This window comes from Alosa pseudoharengus, unplaced genomic scaffold (genome assembly GCF_046254945.1).
Source record: "Alosa pseudoharengus isolate Yale_2024_CS ecotype anadromous, Long Island Sound unplaced genomic scaffold, YU_APseudo_1.1 YU_APseudo_1.1_scf_19, whole genome shotgun sequence".
Taxonomy (NCBI): domain Eukaryota; kingdom Metazoa; phylum Chordata; class Actinopteri; order Clupeiformes; family Clupeidae; genus Alosa; species Alosa pseudoharengus.
The window spans coordinates 17,358,956-17,383,782 of NW_027468657.1; the positions used below are offsets into that span (position 1 = coordinate 17,358,956).

Sequence of the window (24,827 nt, forward strand, 5' to 3'; positions counted from 1 at the left end):
GATTGGACCCAGAACACCAGTGCTCTGGTCCACTGGCCCATGCAGTGTAGAACCCCCCACCCCTCTCGCACAGGAAGACCCTGGACCTCTCAACACAGGACTGGACCTCTGGGGACTCTCTTACAACCCTAACATGAATTACTGCCTGTCTCCAAAATATTATTTATTTAATTGGAAGTAATATATTTTGTTACATTTTATCTCTCTGTGTATATATCTATATGTATTTAATATGTTAATTTATACATTTATAATAAAATGTTATTTAAACGAAATATGACAGCAGTTTGTTTTTCAATCATCAGAAGTAGGAAACTGCTACGGCAGTGCTAATATTATTTACAGATAATTTGCAAGCAGCATGACAGTATGCCCACTGCAGTGCCTACATCCAATACATCAGTGGTTCTTAAACTGGGGGTCGGGACCCCCAGGGGTTCGCCAAACATCTCCGGTTGGACAGAAGGGGGTCGTAAGTCTAGGCCCCTGTTTTTTGGGGGGTCGCCAGACAAAATGTGAACCCTGCAATACATTTTAGACTTAACTTAACTTTGAAATACTAGACAGAAGCTGTTCACATTTATGAAACATTGTTCATATGGAATCTTGAGCATTTGAAATGGTGATGCATTTGTCATTAAGTCCACCAACTATTGCACTGACACACAGACACAAAACTATTTGTCATTGAGTCTATTACACTGACACACACAGACACAAAACTATTTGTCATTGAGTCTATTACACTGACACACACAGACACAAAACTATTTGTCATTGAGTCTATTACACTGACACACACAGACACAAAACTATTTGTCATTGAGTCTATTACACTGACACACACAGACACAAAACTATTTGTCATTGAGTCTATTACACTGACACACACAGACACAAAACTATTTGTCATTGAGTCTATTACACTGACACACACAGACACAAAACTATTTGTCATTGAGTCTATTACACTGACACACACAGACACAAAACTATTTGTCATTGAGTCTATTACACTGACACACACAGACACAAAACTATTTGTCATTGAGTCTATTACACTGACACACACAGACACAAAACTATTTGTCATTGAGTCTATTACACTGACACACACAGACACAAAACTATTTGTCATTGAGTCTATTACACTGACACACACAGACACAAAACTATTTGTCATTGAGTCTATTACACTGACACACACAGACACAAAACTATTTGTCATTGAGTCTATTACACTGACACACACAGACACAAATGTAAACATCACGTCTAACCACATCTCTATTCTCACTAGAACCATAGTGTAGTTTTGTTTTCTACATTTGAAAGCCAATTCTGCTAAATATCACAGAACTGTTTCTCAAGCAGATGCTCAGCTTGATACCATTGAAAAAAATGGAAAAGAAGGGATTGAACCATCATTATTTTTCATAATTTGCTTTGGACAAACATGTCTGCTAAATAGCATAAACATAAACATAAGCATATTTAAACATAGCTCATATTCCTCTGTCTAATACACTCCAATCACTGTTTTGCATTGTGCTAGTTTTAGGCTACATCGAAAAAGCTTCAGATTTAAAATCATCCAATCTCTGGCCTGAAGTAGGCCACATTTCATATGCACCATAAAATATTAGTTTGCCACAATTTCTGCAACATTTTCAGTTTTTTAGTTGGATTATTATTAATTTTCAAGGTGCTCATTTGAGCCAACATGTTTTTTTTCCTTGATGTAAGTTTCTCAAAAACAACATGAAACTAAAGCATATTTTAAGGCCAATATCTCATCCAAATTCCTCCAGAATTTAATTATGGTCTAAATATACAATGCATTTAAATACACATTTTAAAAATCTGCAATCTGGATAAATATCATTCAACGTTTAATCAATAAATAAGCTACTGGCTGGTCATCAAATGGAACATAGCCTGGGAATACCCATATGAACCTTTGCCAAATTGGTGTCAACGACGTTAAATGGAACATATTCAACAAGATTATTTTTAAGTGTGAACAAAATATAACATGAGTGTTAAATTAATTTAACAAAGCATTAGTTATGCAAATACCGCGGAATCTTCAGAAGAGGTAACTGTGTTCTTGCCGAGATCAGTTTATGTGAGGTCAGATGTGTATTTAGGCTAACTAACACAAACAACCGTGTAACATTGACATTAATGAACCACAAATGAAGGCGAAGGACTCATTCACGCCAGTCTGTCTAGACAAACCCGCGATGTAAAGATTCTTGCTTCACCTCACCGATTCATAATAAACCTCTAATTTGAGAAGACGGACTTAAAATGCATAGAACAGGTAAGTGTGAAATGTGTAATAGCGCAAGTCGTTTTCTTTACCGCGAGTCAGAAGCGATTGATATGGTAATGTCATTTGAAATACACACGTAAAGGCCTTTCATCTTCAGGCTTGAATATGCAATTAAAGACGACTTAATTGCACTGATGTGATAATTAGTCTCTAATCACATGCGAGTAAACATACTCCTTTCCTTTTCACACTTGACAGCCTACTTTCTAACTGAACTAGCTTCTTCTTGTGTCATTAGAATCAGAAAAAATGCATTTCTAGAACAACTTTTCAAAGAAGTCCATGTTCATGAAATTATAACCATTTATTGAAAAACACTTTCATTATGTTTATTTTTATACACAGAGATAGTGATGTGCAATCTCATGGCATGGGGAAAGGTTTAGGGGAAAAGTTTTCATCAATTAGAGAATTACCAGGAGCAGTTGTGGGAAAGGTTACCTCTCACCTGTCAGGGCTGAGAGGTGTCACTTCACACTCATGCCAGTGATTAAACACAGGAAACAGTCATCTGGGAATAACTAATGCTCACCAGGAGAGCTGCAGCATTCCTGAATGAAATAACTAATATCCCATTTTGGAATGACATGATTGTTTGTCTGTACAGTTTTTATCTAGTGCCATGTTATAAAACAACAATGAAGTGCATGAATGCCGGTTTATACTGTATATATGTGTGATCTGTTGATGTACAGAGATTACATGATCTGTAAGTGTGTGTGTGTGTGTGTGTGTGTGTGTGTGTGTTTTAGTGTTTGTGAGTGTGCATGTGCACACGCAAGTGTGTGTGTGTGTGTGTGTGTGTGTGTGTGTGTTCCATGTAGGGGTAAAATGTGACACCTGTGTCTGTGGGAACAAGAAGCAGAGCTCCTCTCCACAACCCAAGCCATGACCACTCATCTCCTGCACCATGACCAATGCTGAGAGAGAGACCTCCAAAGGAGTCACTTCACACCAGCAAGGTCGGGAGAAAGAGGATGAGACAGAGAGAGAGAGAAGAATTCTATTGATTTGATACTATTTCATCAGACAAAATGATCATAATAACTTATTGTTTGCTAATGTACATTTTAAAATAATAAATAATGCATTAGCTGATGGAATTGATATAACACACATTACTAGCAGATCTGGCATGATGAAAGTAAATTTCATATCTGTATCCATATCTGAAATCATTTGGAATCAGATGGATGATTTGCAAATGGCAGATTATGGTAAATACTTGATTTAGTTGCATCGATCAGGTGTGCGAACCTCTCTGGGGTCATCAGTGTGTTGTCCATCTTGGTTCCAATCCTGCCCCAAAGTGGGTGGCTTTTGATTGCACAAAAATATTACCATCAAGAGAGCATGACATCTCCTACACTGTCGCTAGGATTTATGAGACAAATTTGTTGAGAGTAATCGCTATATTAAACAAAACATCTGAAGTTACAGCTATGGACAACTTAGAAAATACAATGTAAAAAGGATTAAGTTATAGTATATATAAGGAGTATATAAGTATATAAGGATTAAGTTATAGTATATTAAATGTCATGTAATTTTCTATTACATTTTGTAATTTAGCTTTTATCCAAAGCAGCTTAATAATCAAGGTACACAATACAGTACAGTTCTCACACATCACTGCTCCCAGTTGTACACACACCTCTCACACATCATTCACTCTCAATCAAGTACACACACGCATACACACTTCACATGATTCACAGTCATACTGATTGATATTCATAGCAGTCTGTGAGTATCAGCAATTGCTGGCATGTAAACAAACCCCAATGGTGGAAAGGACCCGTAACAGAGGAATGGTCCCTAACAAATTGATGCGAATATGCATTAATATCCTCCAGAATAAATATAAATAAAAAAGGGAAATTAATCAGTAGTTCTACTCTCTTTGACATATCACCAATGACATTTCCATCACATGACTAATAAATAGGAACTGTTGCCTGAATCTTGACCTGAGACTAGACTCACAGCCCTTGCGTTCACACCTGTGAGGTGTGGAGTTGTGAGCGTTGCTACGGTATATGTTTTCATAGTGATTTTCCCATGGTCATCGGTACTGTGTGTCCCTTATTGTCACCTCTCCCCTCCGTCCAGGTTCCCACAGACCCCTGTCAACCACATCACCTCTGCCGTGGGACCTTTTGAAGTCCTGAAGAGAAGAAACTCCCCCCCCACACACACACACGCCTCACCCTGGAAGGTGCCACTTTCACACCCCAGGAAGGATATATGCAGCAAAGGAGCTGACAGCCCTCCAGTACTCAACTCCCTCTCTGAGTGCAGACCCTGCATTGCTCACTAGCACAACACAGCATAGCCCAGCCCAGTCCAGCTAGCTCAGGCCAAACCAGCTCTTCTGAGACCTAGCTGCTAAACCTCTCGGGTTCATCTCTCCCGCTTCTCAGTTCGGATCTCCGGCTCCGCCGCCTCCAGAGATGGACATGGACCTGTGTGGCTCTGCCGCGTTTCTCCCGGAGGACGCCGCTCTCCTGCTGGACTCTGGGTGCCAGCCCCTGCTGCTGCTGGACCAGTGCTCGGACGGCGGCTACCACAGCGGCTGCAGCCTCTCCCCAGCCTCCTCCGTGGGCTCCTGCTGCCTCTCCCCCCCTGCTGCGCCCCTCTTCGGGGGCTTCGGGGGTTTCGGAGGGGTCACTGAGGGTCCCCCTGAGGGTTTCAGCTTCCTGGGAGGCCCCGTGCCGTCAGCGGCGGCAGACGAGGAGGAGAGAAGGCCGGCGAAGCGGGGCAGGAAGCCGCGGTCGAAGTACCCGGGGAAGAAGCGCCACAGCGCCAGCGAGCGAGAGAAGCTGCGCATGCGGGACCTGACCAAGGCGCTGCACCACCTGCGCACCTACCTGCCGGCCTCGGTGGCGCCCGTGGGCCAGACGCTGACCAAGATCGAGACGCTGCGCCTGACCATCGGCTACATCGCCCACCTCTCCGCCCAGCTGGGCCTCAGCGAGGACGAGGAGGCGCTCGCCCAGAGGAGCCCCGTGGGTGACCACCACCAGCCCCAGGCCTCCAGCCTTCTGCTCCATCCGTCCCCCCAGCAGCTCCACTGTGCCCCCTACTACCCCCAGCTCAGCCCCTGCACTCCCCAGCAACACCCCCAGGCCTCTCCTCAGGAGTATCTCCAGGCAGCCAGCCCCAACGTCCAGCTCCATCTCCAGCCTCACGCCTGCAGCCCTGTCCAGGAGGCTCCTCTACCCGCACACGCCTCTCTCCAGACGGGATCTCTCCTGCACGGCTGCCCCGTGCAGCACCTCCAGGAACACACACACGTTTCCTATCAGGTATGTTCACAAGCACTTTATCACATCCTCCTTTATTAGGTTCATTTCACTCTATCAGCTACTTTAAGTTTGGTTGATTTTCAACTAATTAATACATTATTTATTAATAAATAAATTAACTAAAACTAAATAAACTAAAATAAATTTATAATTCACTTATGTTTTATATGTAGTTATTGTACTTTTATATGTTTAGCCTCTTTTGTATAATTATGTAGCGTTGTATAGTAGTTATGATTGCAGAAACATTTTCAGTCAGCCTGTACATGGAAAACATCTCACCATTTTCTTATTTTTTCTTTGCAGAGCCCATGTGACATCACTTATGAACAAGACTTGAGTTCAATGCCTCAAGAATACTGGTTTCCTCCACAGCAGAACATGTTCTATGGTCTTTGAACATGGGTTCCAACACAGCAGGACATGTTCTATGGACTTTAAACATGGGTTCCACCACGGCAGAACATGTTCTGTGGACTTTGAACATGGGTTCCACCACAGCAGGACTTGTTCTATGGACTAAAACTTAAATGGACTTTTATCCACCCAACACAGTGACTTCTTCATTGAAAAGTAGGGCCAAATGATGTCAAATTGACCTTTGTAAATAATATATGTATTTATTGCCTTGTGAATAATGTTATTTAAATATGAAATCTATTTATTGATTTCACTGGAAGTGAAAATTAAATCTAAAAATGCATCTACTGTATGTCTGTGTTTGTTTGTCTCTATAATACTGCATTGGTCAGTGAACAAATATGATGTTTTTTATAAGCTCAATGGCCAAGGTCATACGCTTCATTCCCGGTGAGGAATATCACAATGCATCCCATCCAGTCCTACATAACTTGACATGTAGTGCCAGAAACCTATTAAATATGTAGCACATGATCATTTAATTCCTGTGGAGATGGTCAAGATGAGTGCATAGGTAAATAGAAAAGGCAGCATTTTTTTTTTTTTTTTTTGGGGGGGGGACATATATACAGTATATATTTACAATGTCTTTGAAGATTTATCATTGAGTGTGTGTGTGTGTGTGTTTGTACATGTGTGTGTGTGGTGTGTGTGTTTGTACATGAGTGTGTGTGTGTGTGTGTGTGTGTGTGTGTGTGTTGTTGAGTTGTCTCCCCTCCTCCTTTCAGTTGTCTTGTCCCCTAAATAGAGGCAGCTGAATGCAATACAAACACAAACATCAGCGTTGTCACGTCACGTAACGACACAGACGTGTGAGGGGAGGAAACGTTTGTGCTCCCTCTCTCACTAACAGCCCCAGGAAGACCCCCCGTGGGGTTAAAGGGCAGGTGGGCGGCTGTTAAGCCAATTAGCCACCACGGAGGCCTTTCATTTCCTCTGCTCAGTACACAATCTGAGCGGGCTAACTCTGCTGGGGGGCTTAGAGGGGGGAAGCCTGAATAAGCAAAGCAATGCTGCAAAACACAACAGACAGCATGGCATCAGAATGCACCTCCATTTTGAAGAAATTATTCCAAAACGAGTTGTCATATCAGACAGGGCAGCCGTGGCCTACTGGTTAGCGCTTCGGGCTTTTAACCGGAGGGTTGCCGGTTCGAACCCTGACCAGTAGGAAGCGGCTGAAGCAGGGGCGTCACTAGACCTTATTCACTGGGGCACGTGCCTTAGTAAAAGTCTCCAGTGCCCCAGTAAAATTCTAGCGCGGCTCTAGCTGGAAACGGCATTCATGAGAGCATCTGCTTGCTTTAATCATGGCTCGAGTCTGTCACTTACCAGCCAATAATAAAAAAAAACAAGGAATAAAGAAAGGGGCCATAATAGCCAATCAGGAAATAGCACCTCTGTAGCTGGCTAAGATTGAACGCAACAACCAATGAAAATCGTTCACATGATTCTTCCGAGTGTTTCGTTGTACTGCACACACATACACTGTGGATTGTGGAATCACTTTGAGCATAGAGTAAGTCGTCCCCTGTTTAATGTTACAACAAATTCACAACTTGTTTGACAGAAAAAATTACAAGTTGATCGCTGTTAGAGAGTGTTAGGGTAACATAACATAACTAGCATCTGTTTTTCAATGCTTAGCGTCATTGTAGCCTAAATTTAGGAACAGTTTACCAGCTTGTGCTCTCTCCCTCACACACACACGCACACCATGCGTAGGCTGCATGCACACATGCGGACAATTAATAAGGATTTATACGTATACTGTAGAGACTCCTGTAAAAGTAGCCTATACTGTTTGTGAAGCTGTCCTACTGTAAAACTAAACACAGCCTTCTGACTATTCAGAGATGGACATCAGAAATTCTTCCTGAACAGAGGGAGAGGAACAGTGAGGAGGATGAGGGAGGTATGATAATTTTGCCCACATTAACGGTAACATTAACATTTATGCTGGTAATAGCCAGTGCTGTGATTTGATCAATGGTTTAATGGCAAACTTAAATAAGTTTGCTGCATTTGCAAATGTAGCCTATAATAATATACACAGAATCCGAATAGCCATCTGTGTAGATTATTATAGGCTACATTTGCAAATTATCACCAAAAGTCAGTATGAAGGCTTTAGTAGGCTATTTAAGCTACAAAGAACTGCAGTATTGCCAGGATGTATATAGGACCCTTGCCTGGGAGGGAAGTATATCTCACTTTTGACTAAAAATAAGCTTCCCTTGTGTTAGTAGGAAAGCCTATTAAATTAATGCATGTGAGTATAGGCCTACTTATGCCTATGTGTTTGGATGTTGCTGGATAGTGGCTGCTACAACAATTGAGGGAGAGAGTGCTGGAGGAGGAGGAGGAGGAGAAGGTCGAAGAGAGGGAGAAGAGAGGGGAGAAAGAGCACAGGCTGGGCAGTCCAATACCAGGTAGGAGGAGGAGGAGGAGGAGAGACACAGGCAAGAAACGGATGAGGACATGATGGGGGCTAGGCGTAAAACTATTCAGAGTATGGAGGAGGATGTCTGTGACCTAGGGGAGATATGTGATGGTCCAAATCAGGCTAGCCATTTATTCATATTGCGCGCACAGTTATTCTTTTATTTTTTTATGTATTGGGAGTTGGGGGCCTGTGCCCCAGCAAAACTCTAGGTCTAGAATCGCCCCTGGGCTGAAGAGCCCTTGAGCAAGGCACCTAACCCCTCACTGCTCCCCGAGCGCCGCTGTTGTTGCAGGCAACTCGGGATTAGTGTGTTCTTCACCTCACTGTGTGCTGAGTGTGTTTCACTAATTCACAGATTGGGTTAAATGCAGAGACCAAATTTCCCTCACGGGATCAAAAGAGTATATATACTTATACTTACTTACTTATACATATTGTCTTCAGTCATTTTCAGAAAATCAGAGCCAGAGTTTGTGCTGTGAGTGTTTTTCTTTTTAGCCAGAGCACACATACTAATCAGGTCATGGGCCAGACCAGGGCCGAATCCGTGCCGGAGGAGAACCAGAGCAGGCTGGCCCAGAACAGGAACTCAGCCGGAGGAAGGAAGGATGAAGACCGCATGAGGGTTAAGGCTCTTGTACACTGTCCTCACAAACGCTGACAATCTCCAACAAACACCAACAGTTAGGTTAACGTGTACTGTCTGTCTGTGTCTGTTAGTGTTTGTTGGACTGAGTTGTTTGAGTTTGACATGTGTGTCCGTAGATGCATGTATGTGCAATCATTGGTGGTAACATGACAACATGAACTCTGTGTGTTTGTGTGTGTGTGTGTGTGTGTGTGAGTGTGTGTACATGTCTGTTTGTGTGTACTGTATGTGTGTTTCTGTGTGTGCTTGCATGTGTGTGTGAACATTGGTGGTTCACATGCACAAGTGGCAACATGACAACATGAACTGACAACATGAACTGTGTGTGTGTGTGTGGTGTGTGTGTGTGAGTGGGTGTACATGTGTGTGTGTGTCTGTGTGTGTGTGTGTGTTTCTGTGTGCGTGAATGCATATGTGTGTGAACATTGGTGGTTCACACACACAAGTGGTAACATGACAACATGAACTGAGTGTGTGTGTGTGTGAGTGGGTGTACATGTGTGTATGTGTGTGTGGGGGGTGTGGGTGTGTGTATGGGTGTAGGGTGTGTTTGCTTCTGTGTGGGCATGCATGCATGTGGGAACATTGGTGGTAAATTGTAGGAGTGTGAGGAGATGTCTTTCATCTCCTGGATGAAAATTATAATCTTTCCCATTCGTTTCCTATGGCGGTCATTTTTGACAGTAAACAAAAAAAGTGTTACCAAGTTCAATAAATCACTCAAAATTCAAAGAAAGTAGTCACAATAAATTCTGTGTTCAAAAGCCTTTAGTGAAGAATATCATAAGATCTTGAGGCAATCTGAGTTGGATAGTTGGATTAGGCCCTCTGCACTTCAGCCCAGAGGAGTCCATGATTTCCGAAAAGAATGGCAAATATTGATTGATCTCACCACATGACCTTTTTCCACTTACCTCAGGCCATTTTAAACCAGCTCAGGCCCAGATACGACGGTGGTATTTCTTCATCGCCTCTAAAGTCTCCTTTTGCATGGTAAAGTTTAACTAGCATTTGTGAATTGAGTATCAAACTATGCTCATTGATGGTTATCAGAGGTGGTTATCAGAGGTTTACCTGAGCCCATACAATGTTTTTCATTACAGAAACAGGTCTGGTTTTAATGCAGTGCCACCTGAGGTCCAAAAGACCATGGCCATTTAATACTGTTTTTTTAAGTCTGTCCCTTGTTTGCAAAGATTTCTCTGGATTCTCTGAATATTTGAATGATATTATGCATTGTATATGATGAACTCCCCTACTTCACAATTTCATGTTAAGAAGCATTATAATTATATTGTTTCATCATTTGTCCACACAGGTTTAGACAAAGTGATAAATACTTCTTTATAAATCTTTACTTCTAAGAGACTCTGCCTTCCTGGGATGCTCTTTTTCATACCCAATCATGTTGTCAGTTACCCTAATTAGTTGTAAAATATTCCTCCTTTTTGTTTTCTCTATCATTTACACAACTTTTCCAGCATTTTCTTGATCCCGTCCCAACTTTTTTTGAAACATGTTGCTGCCAAATTCAAAATGAGCATAATGTTCCGTGAAATAGTCATATATGTCATTTTTAAAATTTGTTGTCCATGTCCATGTCCAAGTCTGTGTCCTTTTTGCAGCTAAATATGAGTTTACAAGATTTGCATATTATCACATTCCGTTTCTATTTGCATTTTACACAATGTCTCAACTTTTTCTGATTTGGGATTGTATGTTGGGGTTTGTTAACCTGACTCTCGCCAGATGAATTTCGTTCTGCCTAGCTCCACTCATCCATCTGGGATCAATCCATTGAAGTGTTGCTTCAGAAGGCTGGGCCTAATCAAAAAATTTTTGCATATGATTGGATAAGCCACTTGTCCGTCATCTATTGACGTGCTACTTCAACCACTCACATCGAAGCCAACCCGTGACGCTGATAACAGTCTCACAGTCGCTTCTACGTTATGTCACATCTATGAAACTCCCGCCCTGCGTCCTGATTGGCTCTACCATAAAATCTGGTGCAGAAATCACTCTCAACGGAAGAGGTCCCAGATGGATGTGAGTGAAGCTAGGCGGAGCTAAGCGGAATGAAATTCATCTGGTGAGAGTCAGGTTAGGGGTATGTTGGGGTAATGTGCAAGAGGGTATCAGAGCCTACATAGAATTCACGGAATATTGACAGTAACAAATAGACATATATTATGGCACACTCTTCCTCTCTGAGTCAGTCTGTGTGTGCGCAAGACACCGTAAGAGATGCAGAGCGAGTTGAAATCGTTAAAAAAGGCCCTGTGCAAATTAATAACTTTGAATTCCCCAAAAATGCAGATAAACCACCCAGAAGATTCACGGTTGAACATTATTACATGACCATGAAAAATGGAGAAAAAATAAACTGAAAATGGCTAGTTTATTCGGTCAGTGCATACGCTTATTGTTTTGGATGTCGGCTTTTTGGAAGATCGAACACCTCATTTAGTTTGCACGCACACACTCACTCTCACTCTCTCCCTCACTTCTACACATAGCCTACACGGACAGACTGTCATACAGTACATAGCTATAGAGTAGTGGTCCCCAAACTTTTTCTTCCGAGGGCCAGCTCACTATGCCTGGCTCTAAGAGAGGGCCAGAAACTCGGAGTATATCAGTAACCATAAATAGCTTAGTGTTGTGAACAGCAGTCTACCTTAGTTGAATATTCCATTACATTTAATAATAGGCTATTGCAATTTAATACCATTGTTAGCTGTGTTTATATTGCCATCATGCCATATCAGTGTAAAATGTAGCTCAAATTAAATAATAGGCCTACTAATAAAAATACTTTTGCATTCCCAAAAGTATTAGCAGGGAGTCCCAAAAGTATATTATTAAAAATGTGTGAACTCTGTGTCTTTGAATACACAGCACAGTGAATATCCTACAAATAATTTAAAGTTCTCAAACTCTGAGAATTTTAGGAAGTGCTGAAGTGGTTCACTTTCACTCACTTTATGAGAACTTTGTGAACTCTTTGTATGAACATTTGAACGAGTGAATAAAAACTTATTATCCCAGAAAGTCCCAGAAATATGACTTGAATAGACGTTAGTTAGTTATTAACAATTAATGGATAAACTTTTAGAATACTTTGAGCACTGATGCAGTCAGCATAGGCCTCTTACATTGTTTGCAGGTAGACCTTCATTCCGTTTTCGATGGCAAACGCGAAACAGCGCCAAAATAACCACCAGTGGACAAAAAGAGTATAACGTGTACTGTTAAGACTCGCCATAGAGAATGAATGGGGGAAATTGCGGAGGTTATAGTTTAACGATGTCGTACTCCCGTGCGGGCCGGATGCTACATACCACAGACATGTTTTGGGGGGCCACCCAAAATGAGGTGGCGGGCCGTAGTTTGGTGACCACTGCTATAGAGTATATTCACACACAGAGACCCCAAACCCCTAGCCTTCACCCTCTCTCTCTCTCTCTCTCTCTCTCTCTCACACACACACAGACAAACACACCATTCATAGTAATACTTTCAAAGGTTTTTACTACTGTTTCTTGATTGTCATCTATGGCAAAAAATATTTGTTGTATTTGAGTATGCCTCAGCGTCTCATTATTACAGAATAAAGTGTGTTTTAGTTTTAGGGTTGTGGTGTGTGTGTGTGCGTGTGTGGGGGGGGGCCTCAGAATCCTTTGCCTTGGGCCTCAAAGTGTCCAGGTCTGCCCCAGGCTGCAGCCAAATAGGTCTACACTAAACTGCAAACATTTTCAGTAAATCACGTTTAGTAAGATATTGATATTGATGTACCTTAATTATTAATATAGCCTCAATCATGCCTCTTCCGACATTGCGATTTACTAGGCTACTTGCGCTGACTGCTAGCCTAAATAAAGCTCATGTTCACAGTGTAACCTAATGTGAAGTTGAATTTGAATTAATGCAATTATTATGTTGTGTTATTATGTTGACTTCTGCTGACATTGACACCCACGGATGTGTAGGCCTAAGGAGATATTGCTTTCGTGAACAAAATAAGCGTCTACAGTAAGAGGCCATAAAACCTTTCCCCTAAGTCTCCTAAAATATTTATTCTATTAAAACGCACACAGTTCAAGCATCTCTTATTTCTCTCATTTGGGCCACAGATTACTAGACTGCAAGGTATTCTGAGACAACCAGAAACCCAGCTGGTATGAAATAATGTTCCACGCATTATTAGCCATATGAGTATTTGTTTCAGTACAAATATGAATACTTTGCAGTTTGCACCTTATGGTGTGCTGTGTATGATGTGCCCAAACACATGGCAAAACATAGGATGCGGTTATTAAGTTATTTTAACGGGCAATTCCACGGAAAATTTACTTTTTGTCACATCCATAACGCCAGTGAAATGCCTTGGCATTTGTATGATGTGAATGACAACATTAATTTTTTGTGCATTTTTTCTCATGTACATTCTTCAGCCAAAAATAGCAAATGCTCAAATATCATGTAATCATTCACATCATACCATACCATCACATTTTATTGGCGTTATGGATGTTACAAAAAACGTAATTTTCCATGGAATTGCCCTAATACAGAACTATGTCAGTCGGTAGCCTACTTATTTCACATGGTACATGGTCAAATGTCATACTTACATTCATATCACTGTCGGCCAACTTTGACTTCCTTCTCCAGATTGATTTGACGTCTCCATCATTTCAACGGTATAGCCAATAAAATGATCGGTATAAATGTCATATTCATGAATCGTTTAGCATTAACCTTTGATGGGATATTGTCGGACGACCATGGGAGTAAGTAAGGCGCTCATGCACGCAATCCAACGCAGGTTAGTATTTATAAGCAGCTGTCTGCGTAAAGTTGTGTGCCTTACGGTTTTATAAATCAGAATATTTTTGTGCGTACGCAGATTGCAAGGTTTGGGTGTATGCAATGTTTTAGGATGGAATCTATGCTCAGTTTTATAAATGAGGCCCCTGGGGGACCATGGTGCCCCACACCTATACCATGTACATTTATTCATGTAGCTTTAATCGAAAGCGACTTACATATATGTCAATTATATTACGAGGGCCATTGTCCTCGGAGCTTGGGGTTAAATGCCTTGCTAAAGGGCACAAAGGTGGAAGTCAGGAATAGAACCCATAACTTTTCAGTCTACTGCATGCAAGCCCCTTAACCACTACACTACCACCGCACATCCTTACCATGTGACCCAGCTCATGGGCTATGAGCTGAACCGCCGCTTGTAGTATGTACGCTGTCTGAGAGGACAGAAGGTCCGGCTCTCTGTACAAAACATGCAGATGGACAAACATACTGTTACTGTCTTTTTCTGTGTTTCGTGTGGGACTAACAACAAGAGACAGTAAGAGAGGTCAGATATTAATATCTCTAGCAAGTTTTGAAGAAGCAGTGGCAACTCTGCCACTCTCTTACCATCTGTGTCTGCATATCTCAGTTGTCAAATCTCACAGATATCTTCTCTATGTCATCCTTCATCTTACTTACTTGATTGACTAAAGTGTCTTCCACCTAGCTTGGTGTTTCACCTTCTTTTAAATGTAATACAATTTAACATTCCTGACCCGCAGCCTACCGTACGTCATCTGTTGAGTTCAAAGTCGCACCTGGTTTTTTGAGGGGATTTGTGACATTGTAGTATCTCTCCAAATACTCCAGAAGGGAAGCTGCCTTCTCCAGGGCATAGTCGCCCTGCCCTTCAGCGATGGCCTGTCGGCGGGCCCATACACGGAGCTATTGGTAGAACATGACTGTTATGCACGTCTTGCAGTAGTCAAATGTTTTGAACAGCTTTAAAGTGAGGTTGTTGGAAAGTGGATGTTGTGGAAGATGTGAAAGAAGAAATGAAAGTGAATTGAATAAATGAACAGCAATTAAATGAACAAAGTCTATATACAATTTCTGAAAGTCGAAATGAAAAGACACACTGATTTAAAATAATTTGATTTGATATAAAGCAGCATTCTTTCTGTTGTTGAAAGGGAAGAGTAAGTAACACCGGAACTAAACAGAGGTGTGTGCACTGGCTGAATTAGCACAACTTGTATGCATTTCTTTCACATCAACTGCAGTCATATTCACTGTGTTCACTCGGAAGGAATCAGTTCACATGGTTAGGCACTTGTAATGACATCTCGAACATGTTAAGAGGCTAAAAGCACGTTTAAATCCTGCCCTGTTCCAGCCGCCTGGGTACAAACTCTAGCAGGAGCATAACTCAGTGTATTTCTCGCTACTGACCTTTTCTCGCTACTGACAACACTCTGTCAGGGACGTGCAGTAGGACCCAAATGCACTGGTCCGACAGACCGTAAACACGGGGCAGACTCAGATGGCTTGGGCAGGGAACAAACAGACAAAGACTGGCTTGACTCGGGCAGGACGACAGACTCAGACACGACAGACTCAGACACGACAGACTCAGACACAGGGGCAGGGGAAGGGACAGGAACAAAGACAGTGACAGGAACAGTGACTGGGATGGTGACGTGGACAGTAACAGGGACGGTGACTGGAATGGTGACTAGGATGATGACTGGGACAGAGACAGAGACGGGCACGGTGACGGGAACAGAGACGGGCACAGTGACGGGAACGGTAACTGGCACGGTGACGGGGATGGTGACTGGCACAAAGACAGGCACAGTGAAGGGGACAGGGACAGACCACTCAGGAGAGACAGGAACAGAGAAGGGCTTGGGCAGAGGCGGGGTCGGAAAGTCAGAGGGAGGCGGATCCGGCTCAGGCAGAAGCGGGCCTGGACAGACAGGCAGAGGCTGGGTTCCCGGCGTGGCGTCGGGCGACTGGGCTGCAGGCGTGGCGTCGGGCGACTGGGCTGCAGGCGTGGCTAGAGGCGTGGCGTCGGGCGGCTGGGCTGCAGGCGTGGCGTCGGGCGTGGCGTCGGGCGACTGGGCTGCAGGCGTGGCGTCGGGCGACTGGGCTGCAGGCGTGGCGTCGGGCGACTGGGCTGCAGGCGTGGCAGCAGGCGTGGCGTCGGGCGACTGGGCTGCAGGCGTGGCGTCGGGCGACTGGGCTGCAGGCGTGGCGTCGGGCGACTGGGCTGCAGGCGTGGCTGCAGGCGTGGCGTCGGGCGACTGGGCTGCGGGCACAGGAGCGGATTCGGCTGCGGGCGCAGGAGCGGACTCGGAGCAGGAGCAGACGCCTCTGGGCTGGGCGCAGGAGCAGACGCCTCTGGGCTGGGCGCAGGAGCAGACGCCTCTGGGCTGGGCGCAGGAGCAGACGCCTCTGGGCTGGGCGCAGGAGCAGACGCCTCTGGGCTGGGCGCAGGTGCAGGCGTCTCTGGCCTGGGCGCAGGTGCAGGCGTCTCTGGCCTGGGCGCAGGTGCAGGCGTCTCTGGCCTGGGCGCAGGTGCAGGCGTCTCTGGCCTGGGCGCAGGTGCAGGCGTCTCTGGCCTGGGCGCAGGTGCAGGCGTCTCTGGCCTGGGCGCAGGTGCAGGCGTCTCTGGGCTTGGCACCGGAGGCATGGTGTCAGAGGACCGGGTTGGACGACGCTTGGCACCACGTCTCCTTCGGGAGGGAGGCTTGAGGGCAAGCCTGGTTCCACAGAACTGGGACTCCTGCGAACCCTCTGGAAAATCTGGAGTGGTATTGGCTAGTTGGAGGCTCAGCTGTCCCACCCTAAGCCCCTGGCACACTGGCCCGAAGCCAGGGGATGTAGGGACAGGATCAGGCTGGAGGCTAGCAACCTCGCTGGAGGGAGCAAGGAGTGCCTGCAGGCTTCTCCTAAAGCCAGTGGTCTGAGCCAGCAACTTCGGTGCCGCCGGAAGTGCTGCCAGCCAAGATTTGGAGGAGAGATTCCTCTCGAGCAAAGTCACTGCTGCCAATTTCCTCTCCAAAGAGGTGCTGCTATTAAGGACGGTGTTGAGTCGCTCAAAAAAGTAGCCGATCTGCTGAGGTTCCTCCCCGGATGGTTCGGGGTCTGCTGGGTCCATCGTGGTCGGCTCGTACTGTCAGGGACGTGCAGTAGGACCCAAATGCAAGACTCCACCAGGCAGTATACCGGACAAAAACAATTTATTTTAACACAAACTTACAATTTAATCTTTATTTCTTACTTACGTACATACGGGCTTTGACAAGACAAACAGAGAGACGAGTCGACAGGGAACAGAGAAACAGGAGGGTAGAAATACACATACCAATTAACAGAAAGACAGAGGACTGGACGAAACCAACGAGACAATAACAGGGAACAGGTGAGGCAGAACTGGAGGGAAAACAAACGAGACAGGAAGCATGACCAAATAAGGAGATGGGGCAGAGACAAAGACAGGTGACAGGCAGGTAACACAAAGCACATGGGAAACAGGCAAAAACAAACACAGGACAACACACAAAATGGCCACCAGGGTGGCACAAACTCAAAGGTCCGGGCCAGATCCTGACACTGTCATCACAAACAACAAAGCTGTGTTGAAATCGACCAGAGTTCTCCTGTAATTGCTGTATCACATCAAGAAAAGCCTAAAACTTGCTGTACTGTATGTCCTACCAAGCCTTCTTGTATTGCATTGATACCTATTTGATAAACTATTGACTAAAACACAAGTTCGTAAGAAAGAAAACAACCACCTGATAAAGTTGCAGTAGATAGGACAATGGATAGGTTGTGTCGTTTTAGCCACTCTGGACCCTACAGAGAAGTTATATGCCCAAAGAGGGCACAGCGAGTCAGAGGACGACATTACCAAGACTTTTGCTCTTGCTGGAGTCCTGATGGAATCGTATTCACAAACAACAAAGGCCAGCAGGTAGGTGGACATTATCGGCGTCGGTTCAAATGTGGTTACAGACACCTCCACTCCGTCCATAGTGGTATTAACAGACCCTAATGATGAGACCAAGTGTGAAAGGTAAGAGACAGAGACAATATTCAGTGATCTTAAGGAATCAGACAGCCCAAATATTTGTATAACAGTTTTATTTAATTTGTAATACGAAACAAACAACAAAAAAAGTTTCTGTGTCGCATCAAGCTCCATGTGATGCAGTAGGTATAAGACTTACAGTTATTGATTGATGTAAGATAAAGCTATGGCTTGCCAAACTCACCAATCTCCATGCTGTTGGACAAGGCTACAGTGTTGCGATTGTGGATGAGAGTCAGGTAAAAGATAGCTTTCAAAGCCGGCTCGTCAAAGCAGGGAAAGGCTTTCCTAGCATCTGTGGCCTCCATCTGGGTTGTGGCAAGAACTCTAGAGCCCAATTACATATCTGTTATGTGACAAACATACATAGCATATAACAGTGAATTGTATGTGTTGAGAATCCAGATGACTTACTTGAGGTCAAATCTGTGGCTATTGTAGAAGTGGATTGTGGTCTTAATGCTACATTCAGTTGAAGATTAAAAATGTTTGCTTTACTTACTTCAACTCTGATCCTTCATAGTATTCACTCCTATAAAATCCTTCCAGGTCATCGGCAAGTTCACCAGTGAAGCTGGTGTAGAGTTGGTAAGACTTTCCTGGCTCTAGTTCGCTGTTGAGCTGGATGACCAGGTACTCTGTTGTCACCTGAAGCCATGTGGTCTTGATAGTTGGTGCAACTGCACCACCAAGTCCAGTTAGAGTTGCGTGATGCCTGCTGGACTTGGTCAAGTTGAGTTTGCTGGAGTGAATGAGGATCAGGTCTGTATCCTTAACGCACTCAAAGTCCACAGTCGAGTGACCAGTGAAGACGTACAAGCTGTGCTCGTTTTTTGTCAGCCGAGGCCACATGGTGACATTGTATTTGCGCGGCTTGAGGGTGTCCGGCAGCCGGTACTGGTCCCAGGGCCTGTTTGGGGCCTCATGTAGGGCGTAGAGCACAGACAGGGTGATGATGGTGGCCACCGCAGTGGCCCCGAACACCAGCCCCAGCACTGACACAGTCAGTGCCTGACGCAGGTCATGTCTGTTTAACACATTCACTTTAATGCTGCATAAGCGTAAACGTCTGGGTTACACAGGGCTAGCCCTCCTAGCATGCCTGGCGAGATTATTATACACAGTGTGGTTCGCTTATGCATGGTGTGAGATATCTCTCTCTTTTTTTTTTTTTTTTTTTTACAGGGCTCCAGGTGATGTTTGAGTCCCCCCTCCCAATACTCCCTGTAAAAAACTAGGCCCAGCCACATCCAACATGTAATAACGAATGAATGTGTGGTGAGAATTCCAGCATGCAGAACGGCAAATTTCTTCCACTGTGACTCCCTTTAAAAGAGCCCAGGAGGAAGACACCCCCGAGTAGAGTGAACACGCAGCCCCTCAGGAGGTTCTAAAGACAGACTCCTGTAGGATAGTACAATAGCTTTAACAATCCAACGCGATAGACTTGGTTTGGTCAAAGCTCTGCCTTTAGCCTGCGAGCCAAAGCCCACAAATCTGACTGTCTGAACCCCTTTGTGCGCTCCATGTAAAACCGGATGGCCCGCACTAGGCACAGTTTACTCATCTGCTCATCTTCCGCTGATGCAAAGGGGGGCGGTGAGAAAGCTGAAAGCTCAATCACCTGATTACGGAAAGGTGTCGTGATCACCTTGGGTGTATAAGCAGCATTGGGGCGCAAAATCACCCTATCCCCATCCCCAGAGAACTGAAGACATGAAGGGCTGATAGACAGGGCTTGCATGTCACTCACACACTTTGCTGACACCAGCGCCAGTAGGAGCGCTGCTTTTATTGAAACACATTTTATGTCCACTTCTCCCAGGGGCTCAAAGGGAGGCCCTATAAGTGCACGCAAGACCACCAACAGATCCCACCTGGGCACCAGAGATTTATGAGGCACCCTAAGGCGCCTCACACCAGCCATAAAATCGTGATGCCAACAGATGGCTCCCCGGAGTTTTTCATCAATGCCCACGTGGCATGCGGAAATGGCCGCCAGATAAACCTGAGCGGCTTTCCCCTTATTAAACATCTGCTGTAGAAATTCTAATATGACACCCAGTGCACATGTGATGAGGTCATGCCCCCATGGGGCACACCACCGTTCAAATAAACACCACTTCACAGTATAAAGAGAGCGGGTTGAAGGGGCTCTCGCATTTTGAATCGTATTGACCACTGCGTCTGACAGACCTGAGGCTAGCAACCTGCTCCGTTCTGGTGCCAGGCTCTGAGCTGCCACAGTTCTGGGCGGGGACGCCACACAGTCCCGTTCGCCTGTGACAGGAGGTCTCTCCTGAGAGGCAGCTCCCAGGGAGGCTGCACCAACATCCTGTTCAAATCTGCAACCCCACGGCTTGCTGGGCCAGAATGGTGCTATCAGCAACAGTTCTCTCCTGTCCTCCACAACCTTGTTCAGCACATGTGGAATAAGAGGCACTGGTGGGAAGGCATAAAGACGCATGTCTGGCCATGGGTAAGCCAATGCGTCCACGCCCAGCGGGGGATCGTCGCCCCCCCTAGAGAAAACCACAGCTGACAGTGGGTGTTCTGCCTCGTGGCGAACACCTGAGCTTTGTAAAAAACGCAGCCATATCTGACCGACCACTTGCGGGTGGAGACGCCAGTCCACCGCTCGAGGATTCCCCCTGGACAACAGGTCTGCGCCATAGTTGAGATGGCCTGGAATATGCACCGCTCTGAGAGAGAGGAGGTGTTCCGCAGCCCATAACAGTAAGCGGTTCGCAAGGAGATGTAGAGACAGGGAGCGCACACCTCCCTGGCGATTTATATACGCCATGGCCGTTGTGTTGTCTGTCCTGACCAGCACATGGTGACCCCTCAACATGGGAAGAAAATGGCGCAGCGCCAGCAAAACCGTCTGTAGCTCTAATACATTTATATGCAATTTGGCCTGTGCAGCTGACCAGCGCCCGTTCACTGACCTCCCATTGCATAGAGCTCCCCATCCTGTCAATGAGGCATCTGTCGTGACCACCATGCGGTGCGTCACTAAGCCCAGATGGGCCCCGGCACTGAGGAACCGAGGGGACCTCCATATCGCCAGGGCTTTCCTGCATTTCGAGTTCACCACCGCTCTGCGGGGCCTGTCTCTGGTGGGGTTGAGTTTTTGGGACAGGAACTACCTTTGATGCGTAGCAGGCCCCAGTGGCAGGGCGACTGCTGCAGACGTCATCATGCCCAAAAGCCTCTGGCAGAGAAGAGAAGTGACCCTCTGACCTGGACAGCGCACGACATTATGGCCTTCCTTCTCTTCTGAGAGAGGGTGGCTGTCATGGTCACAGAGTTCAACACCATGCCCAGATAGCGTGACGTCTGAGAACACTCTTTTTCATGTTGACCGCAAAGCCCAGGCGATGCAGATGTGACAACACTAAGTGGGTCTCCTGCACTGCCAGCTCCTGAGAGCTGCTGCATAGCAGCCAGTCGTCGATGAAACTGAACAGACGCACTCCCTGCAGCCGCGATTGACGCCTCCACACAAGGTACGAGGTGAGAGCGCTAGCCCGAAGAGTAGGCAACAGAATTGGAACGCTGTCCCTCTGAATGCAAACCGCAGAAATTGACGGTGTCTGGGGACCACCCGGAAGTGAAAGTAGGCCTCCAGCAGGTCTAGTGTCACAAACCAATCGTTTGGATTTATGAATTGAAAGAGTTGGCGGTTGGTCTAAGTCTAAGATTGGCCGAAAGCCTCCGTCTTTTTTTGGGACCAGAAAATAGCGGCTGTAAAAACCTGCATTCTCTTCCCCCTGTGGGACTACTTGAATCACATCTTTTAGCAAGAGGGAGTCTACCTCCCTCTGCAAAAAGGGGATTTGCTCCTCCAGGACTACAGACTGGATCACCCCGCTGAATTTTGGTGGGGGGCGAGCAAACTGCAACGTGTAACCCACTGACACTGTTTTGAGCACCCATGGGGGGGGAGACCGCGCATGCGCGCCAGTTTTCTACACAACCTGCTAGGTTGGGCTTCGCACTGAATATTTGGTCGGGGGCTAGCCCGCTCATTGCCAATATGTCTGTTTTCAACCTCATCCCCACCCCAGCTTGGGGGAAGGGGGTTGTGATCAGAGGGCAGCTCCTCACATTGTTTAGATAAACATGGGTACCTGGTTGCTGAACTACTAGTGGATGTATAGAGGGGGACATTGCACAAACATGGTTTATTTCTGCGCTAACAGGGACAGTGTTTTGTTTAACTGTGTAGTGCTTGTGTAGACTGGCACAATGTGCTTGACAGCAACGGGCTGTCTTTTTTCGCGGTGGGGATTTCTCCTCCCCGCCCCCTCTCTTTAGGCCTCTGCCATCAGGTCCGCTGAGGCCTATTCACATCCCCGCAGCGGGCCACCGTGTGGCGTAGAGCCTGGGGCGCGCTCTATTCACACCCCCGCGGTGGGCCACTCTGACGCTCTGAGCGTCCGGCTGCTGAGGCTGAGGTTGCGGCTGTGCAGTCGGTCTGAAAGGATGCCTCTGCCACCCCCTGCGTGCCTGGAGCCGGTGGGGTTGGAGAGCGAAAACCACTCTCCCTTTTCATGCCCCCTGTCGCTGTCGGCCCTGCTGAGCCACGGGGTTCGGCCTTGCTGCCGTGTGGCATCCAGGCTTGAAAGGCCACACGGCTTTTCTGTTCTGCCTCAAACTTTGCAGTCATCATCCCGACTGCGTCCCCAAACACCCCATCCACACTCACAGGGGCATCAAGGAGCGGAGTCTTGTCTCGATCTGAGAGCTGAGCCAGTGAGAGCCACAGCAAGCGCTGTGTCGCTACTGATGCTGCCATTGCGCGCCCCACAGACTGTGAGGAGCAGCGGGTAAAGCGAAGAGAGCAGCTCATCCCCACCCCAGGGCAGATGACAGCTCAGTGAGCAATTTTGCACAACGCAGGGTCGTCACTGATAACTGTAGTGCTACTAGGTATCGTGTTAGGGCTACTCACGTTACTGGTTCCGTTGCACCCAAAGCTTCTGCTACTGTGTCCGTAGCAGCACCAACAGCACCAGTGCAGACTTCGGCAGTGACAGTGATCTTGTCCCTCACGACTGTTTCACTTAGATCAACATTATAATCATCATCATCATCAGTAGAAGAATATGTAGTGCAAGTTGCTGGTGGTGGTGCATCAGTGCCACAGCTGCTGCAGCTAGCATTAGCTACACCACCCAGCTCAGCAGATGTTGCAGATGTTGTTGCATCACTGTCCAAATTACTTTCTTCCGTGGAAGAATTCTTCGACTGGAAGAAGTTGGTTAATTTAGGCAATTTCTTTCTAAATTCTTCCTCCTCCCTTTTTCTTTTTCGTTTATCACTTCCACTCTGGACACGTTTCATGGCTGCTGTCAATCGCTCAACTCCACACCTCACCTCACCAAGACCTCGTTCAGACCACTGATCTATAAAGAACACGTGTTCTTTATAGATCAGTGGTTCAGACTAGCTAGTTGCTGCTATGGTGACAGGAAGCGGACCTGCACTGCAGTCATTTGATTTTATGATGAGTTTATGAGCAATCATGAGGCAAAATATTTTTTCCAATCTTTATTATGGATTACAATATATTGTTTGGATGCGGTGATCATTTATTAAAAAAAAAAAAAAAAAAAAAAACGATATGGGGATGACGAGGCCCCCTGGTGGCCGAGGCCCCAGGCAATTGCCTGACCATGCCTAATGGCAGGTCCGCCCCTGGTGGTGGGGGCACGCACTGTGGAGGTTCATTAGAAATGGTAAGGTGGAGATGGAGAGTGTGTGGGACAAGGAGAGACAGAGAAAGCAAAGTTTATTCCACATAAGCAAAAAAGCAGAACCTAATTATGTATTCCCCCTTTTTTCTCAATACTGCCCCCAGGTGTCCACAACTAAAAACTGTTAAAAATATAACAAAATAATAAAGGTCTGCTATTAAATAAAGCAATTAACTAAACAAATAACTAGAAATTGTCATTCTTACTAATTTTAGCTATACAATTGTCGCTTAGAATGACGAACAAACAAAAAGGTCGATTGGATGGTCAAAATGTCCAGGATTTTTGTCAGACACAGGTGGCAACCCTAGCTAACATTAACTTCATAATTGATGTTATTTTGATTTTTTTATGTTTTTTACATGTATGCCTTAATAAAGTATTGTAAAGACACTAAATACTGTAACGTCAGCGCACAAGACATTGCGTTGCGAACTCCCACGCAGGGCATGCTGGGATGCGATAGCGAACATTTGGGGGTTTATGTCTGTATTTCTCCTTAGTTTTGAGTGTAATGTTAGCGTCTTTATTGTAACATGTTTCCCTTTTAGTTCTCCCTCGCTCCCTCCCTTACTATAGCTAAGCCAAGCTTTTTTCAGTCAGGAGAGACGAGACAGGCAGTGTTGTGAGGGCCAAGTCGTTTCGTTCAATGATAGGTGTCAATGATAGATATACAGGTATTTGGGTAGAAGTCAAATAAGTGTTCAAGTTCACGTTCATCAGTGATCAATGCATCATGGAGAATGATTAGGGTAGCCTAATGTTAATGTTATCCAAGAGTTTCAAAGGATTACCAGTTGTAAAGACATCATAATAAATATTTTGGTAGCCATAGCCACGTGGGAACATAGGCATAGGCAGGTTCCTGTTGCACCATGTCACTCATTCTCAGAAGTGCTGATATTTCATTTCTGAAGAAAGGGCATGGCAATATGCTCAAGCACAGTCATACCAATGATGAAAGATTTAAGACTACTTGACAGATCTGGC

At 45.6% G+C, this 24,827-nt stretch overlaps 1 protein-coding gene across 1 annotated transcript; it reads right to left on the bottom strand.

Moving 5' to 3' along the window:
• Positions 1-14,759: 14,759 nt before the first annotated feature.
• On the bottom strand, positions 14,760-22,876 carry LOC143132872 (aminopeptidase Ey-like). The gene is made up of 5 exons (XM_076292696.1): positions 22,485-22,876; positions 18,578-19,126; positions 18,260-18,402; positions 17,896-18,035; positions 14,760-14,921 (listed from the first exon to the last, which is right to left on the bottom strand). The coding sequence occupies exons 1-5, from the start codon at positions 22,874-22,876 to the stop codon at positions 14,760-14,762; spliced, it is 1,386 nt and encodes a 461-aa protein (XP_076148811.1).
• Positions 22,877-24,827: the final 1,951 nt, after the last annotated feature.

What these genes read in the sequence shown, in the direction of transcription:
- LOC143132872 (XM_076292696.1), bottom strand. Translation starts at nt 22,876, where the DNA reads ATGGCAGCATCAGTAGCGACACAGCGCTTGCTGTGGCTCTCACTGGCT. An exon ending in TATGAAGGATCAGAGTTGAA is followed by an intron (nt 18,403 to 18,577) that starts GTAAGTAAAGCA and finishes ATTGGGCTCTAG; the next exon opens with AGTTCTTGCCACAACCCAGA. An exon ending in GTCCAACAGCATGGAGATTG is followed by an intron (nt 18,036 to 18,259) that starts GTGAGTTTGGCA and finishes TCTCATCATTAG; the next exon opens with GGTCTGTTAATACCACTATG.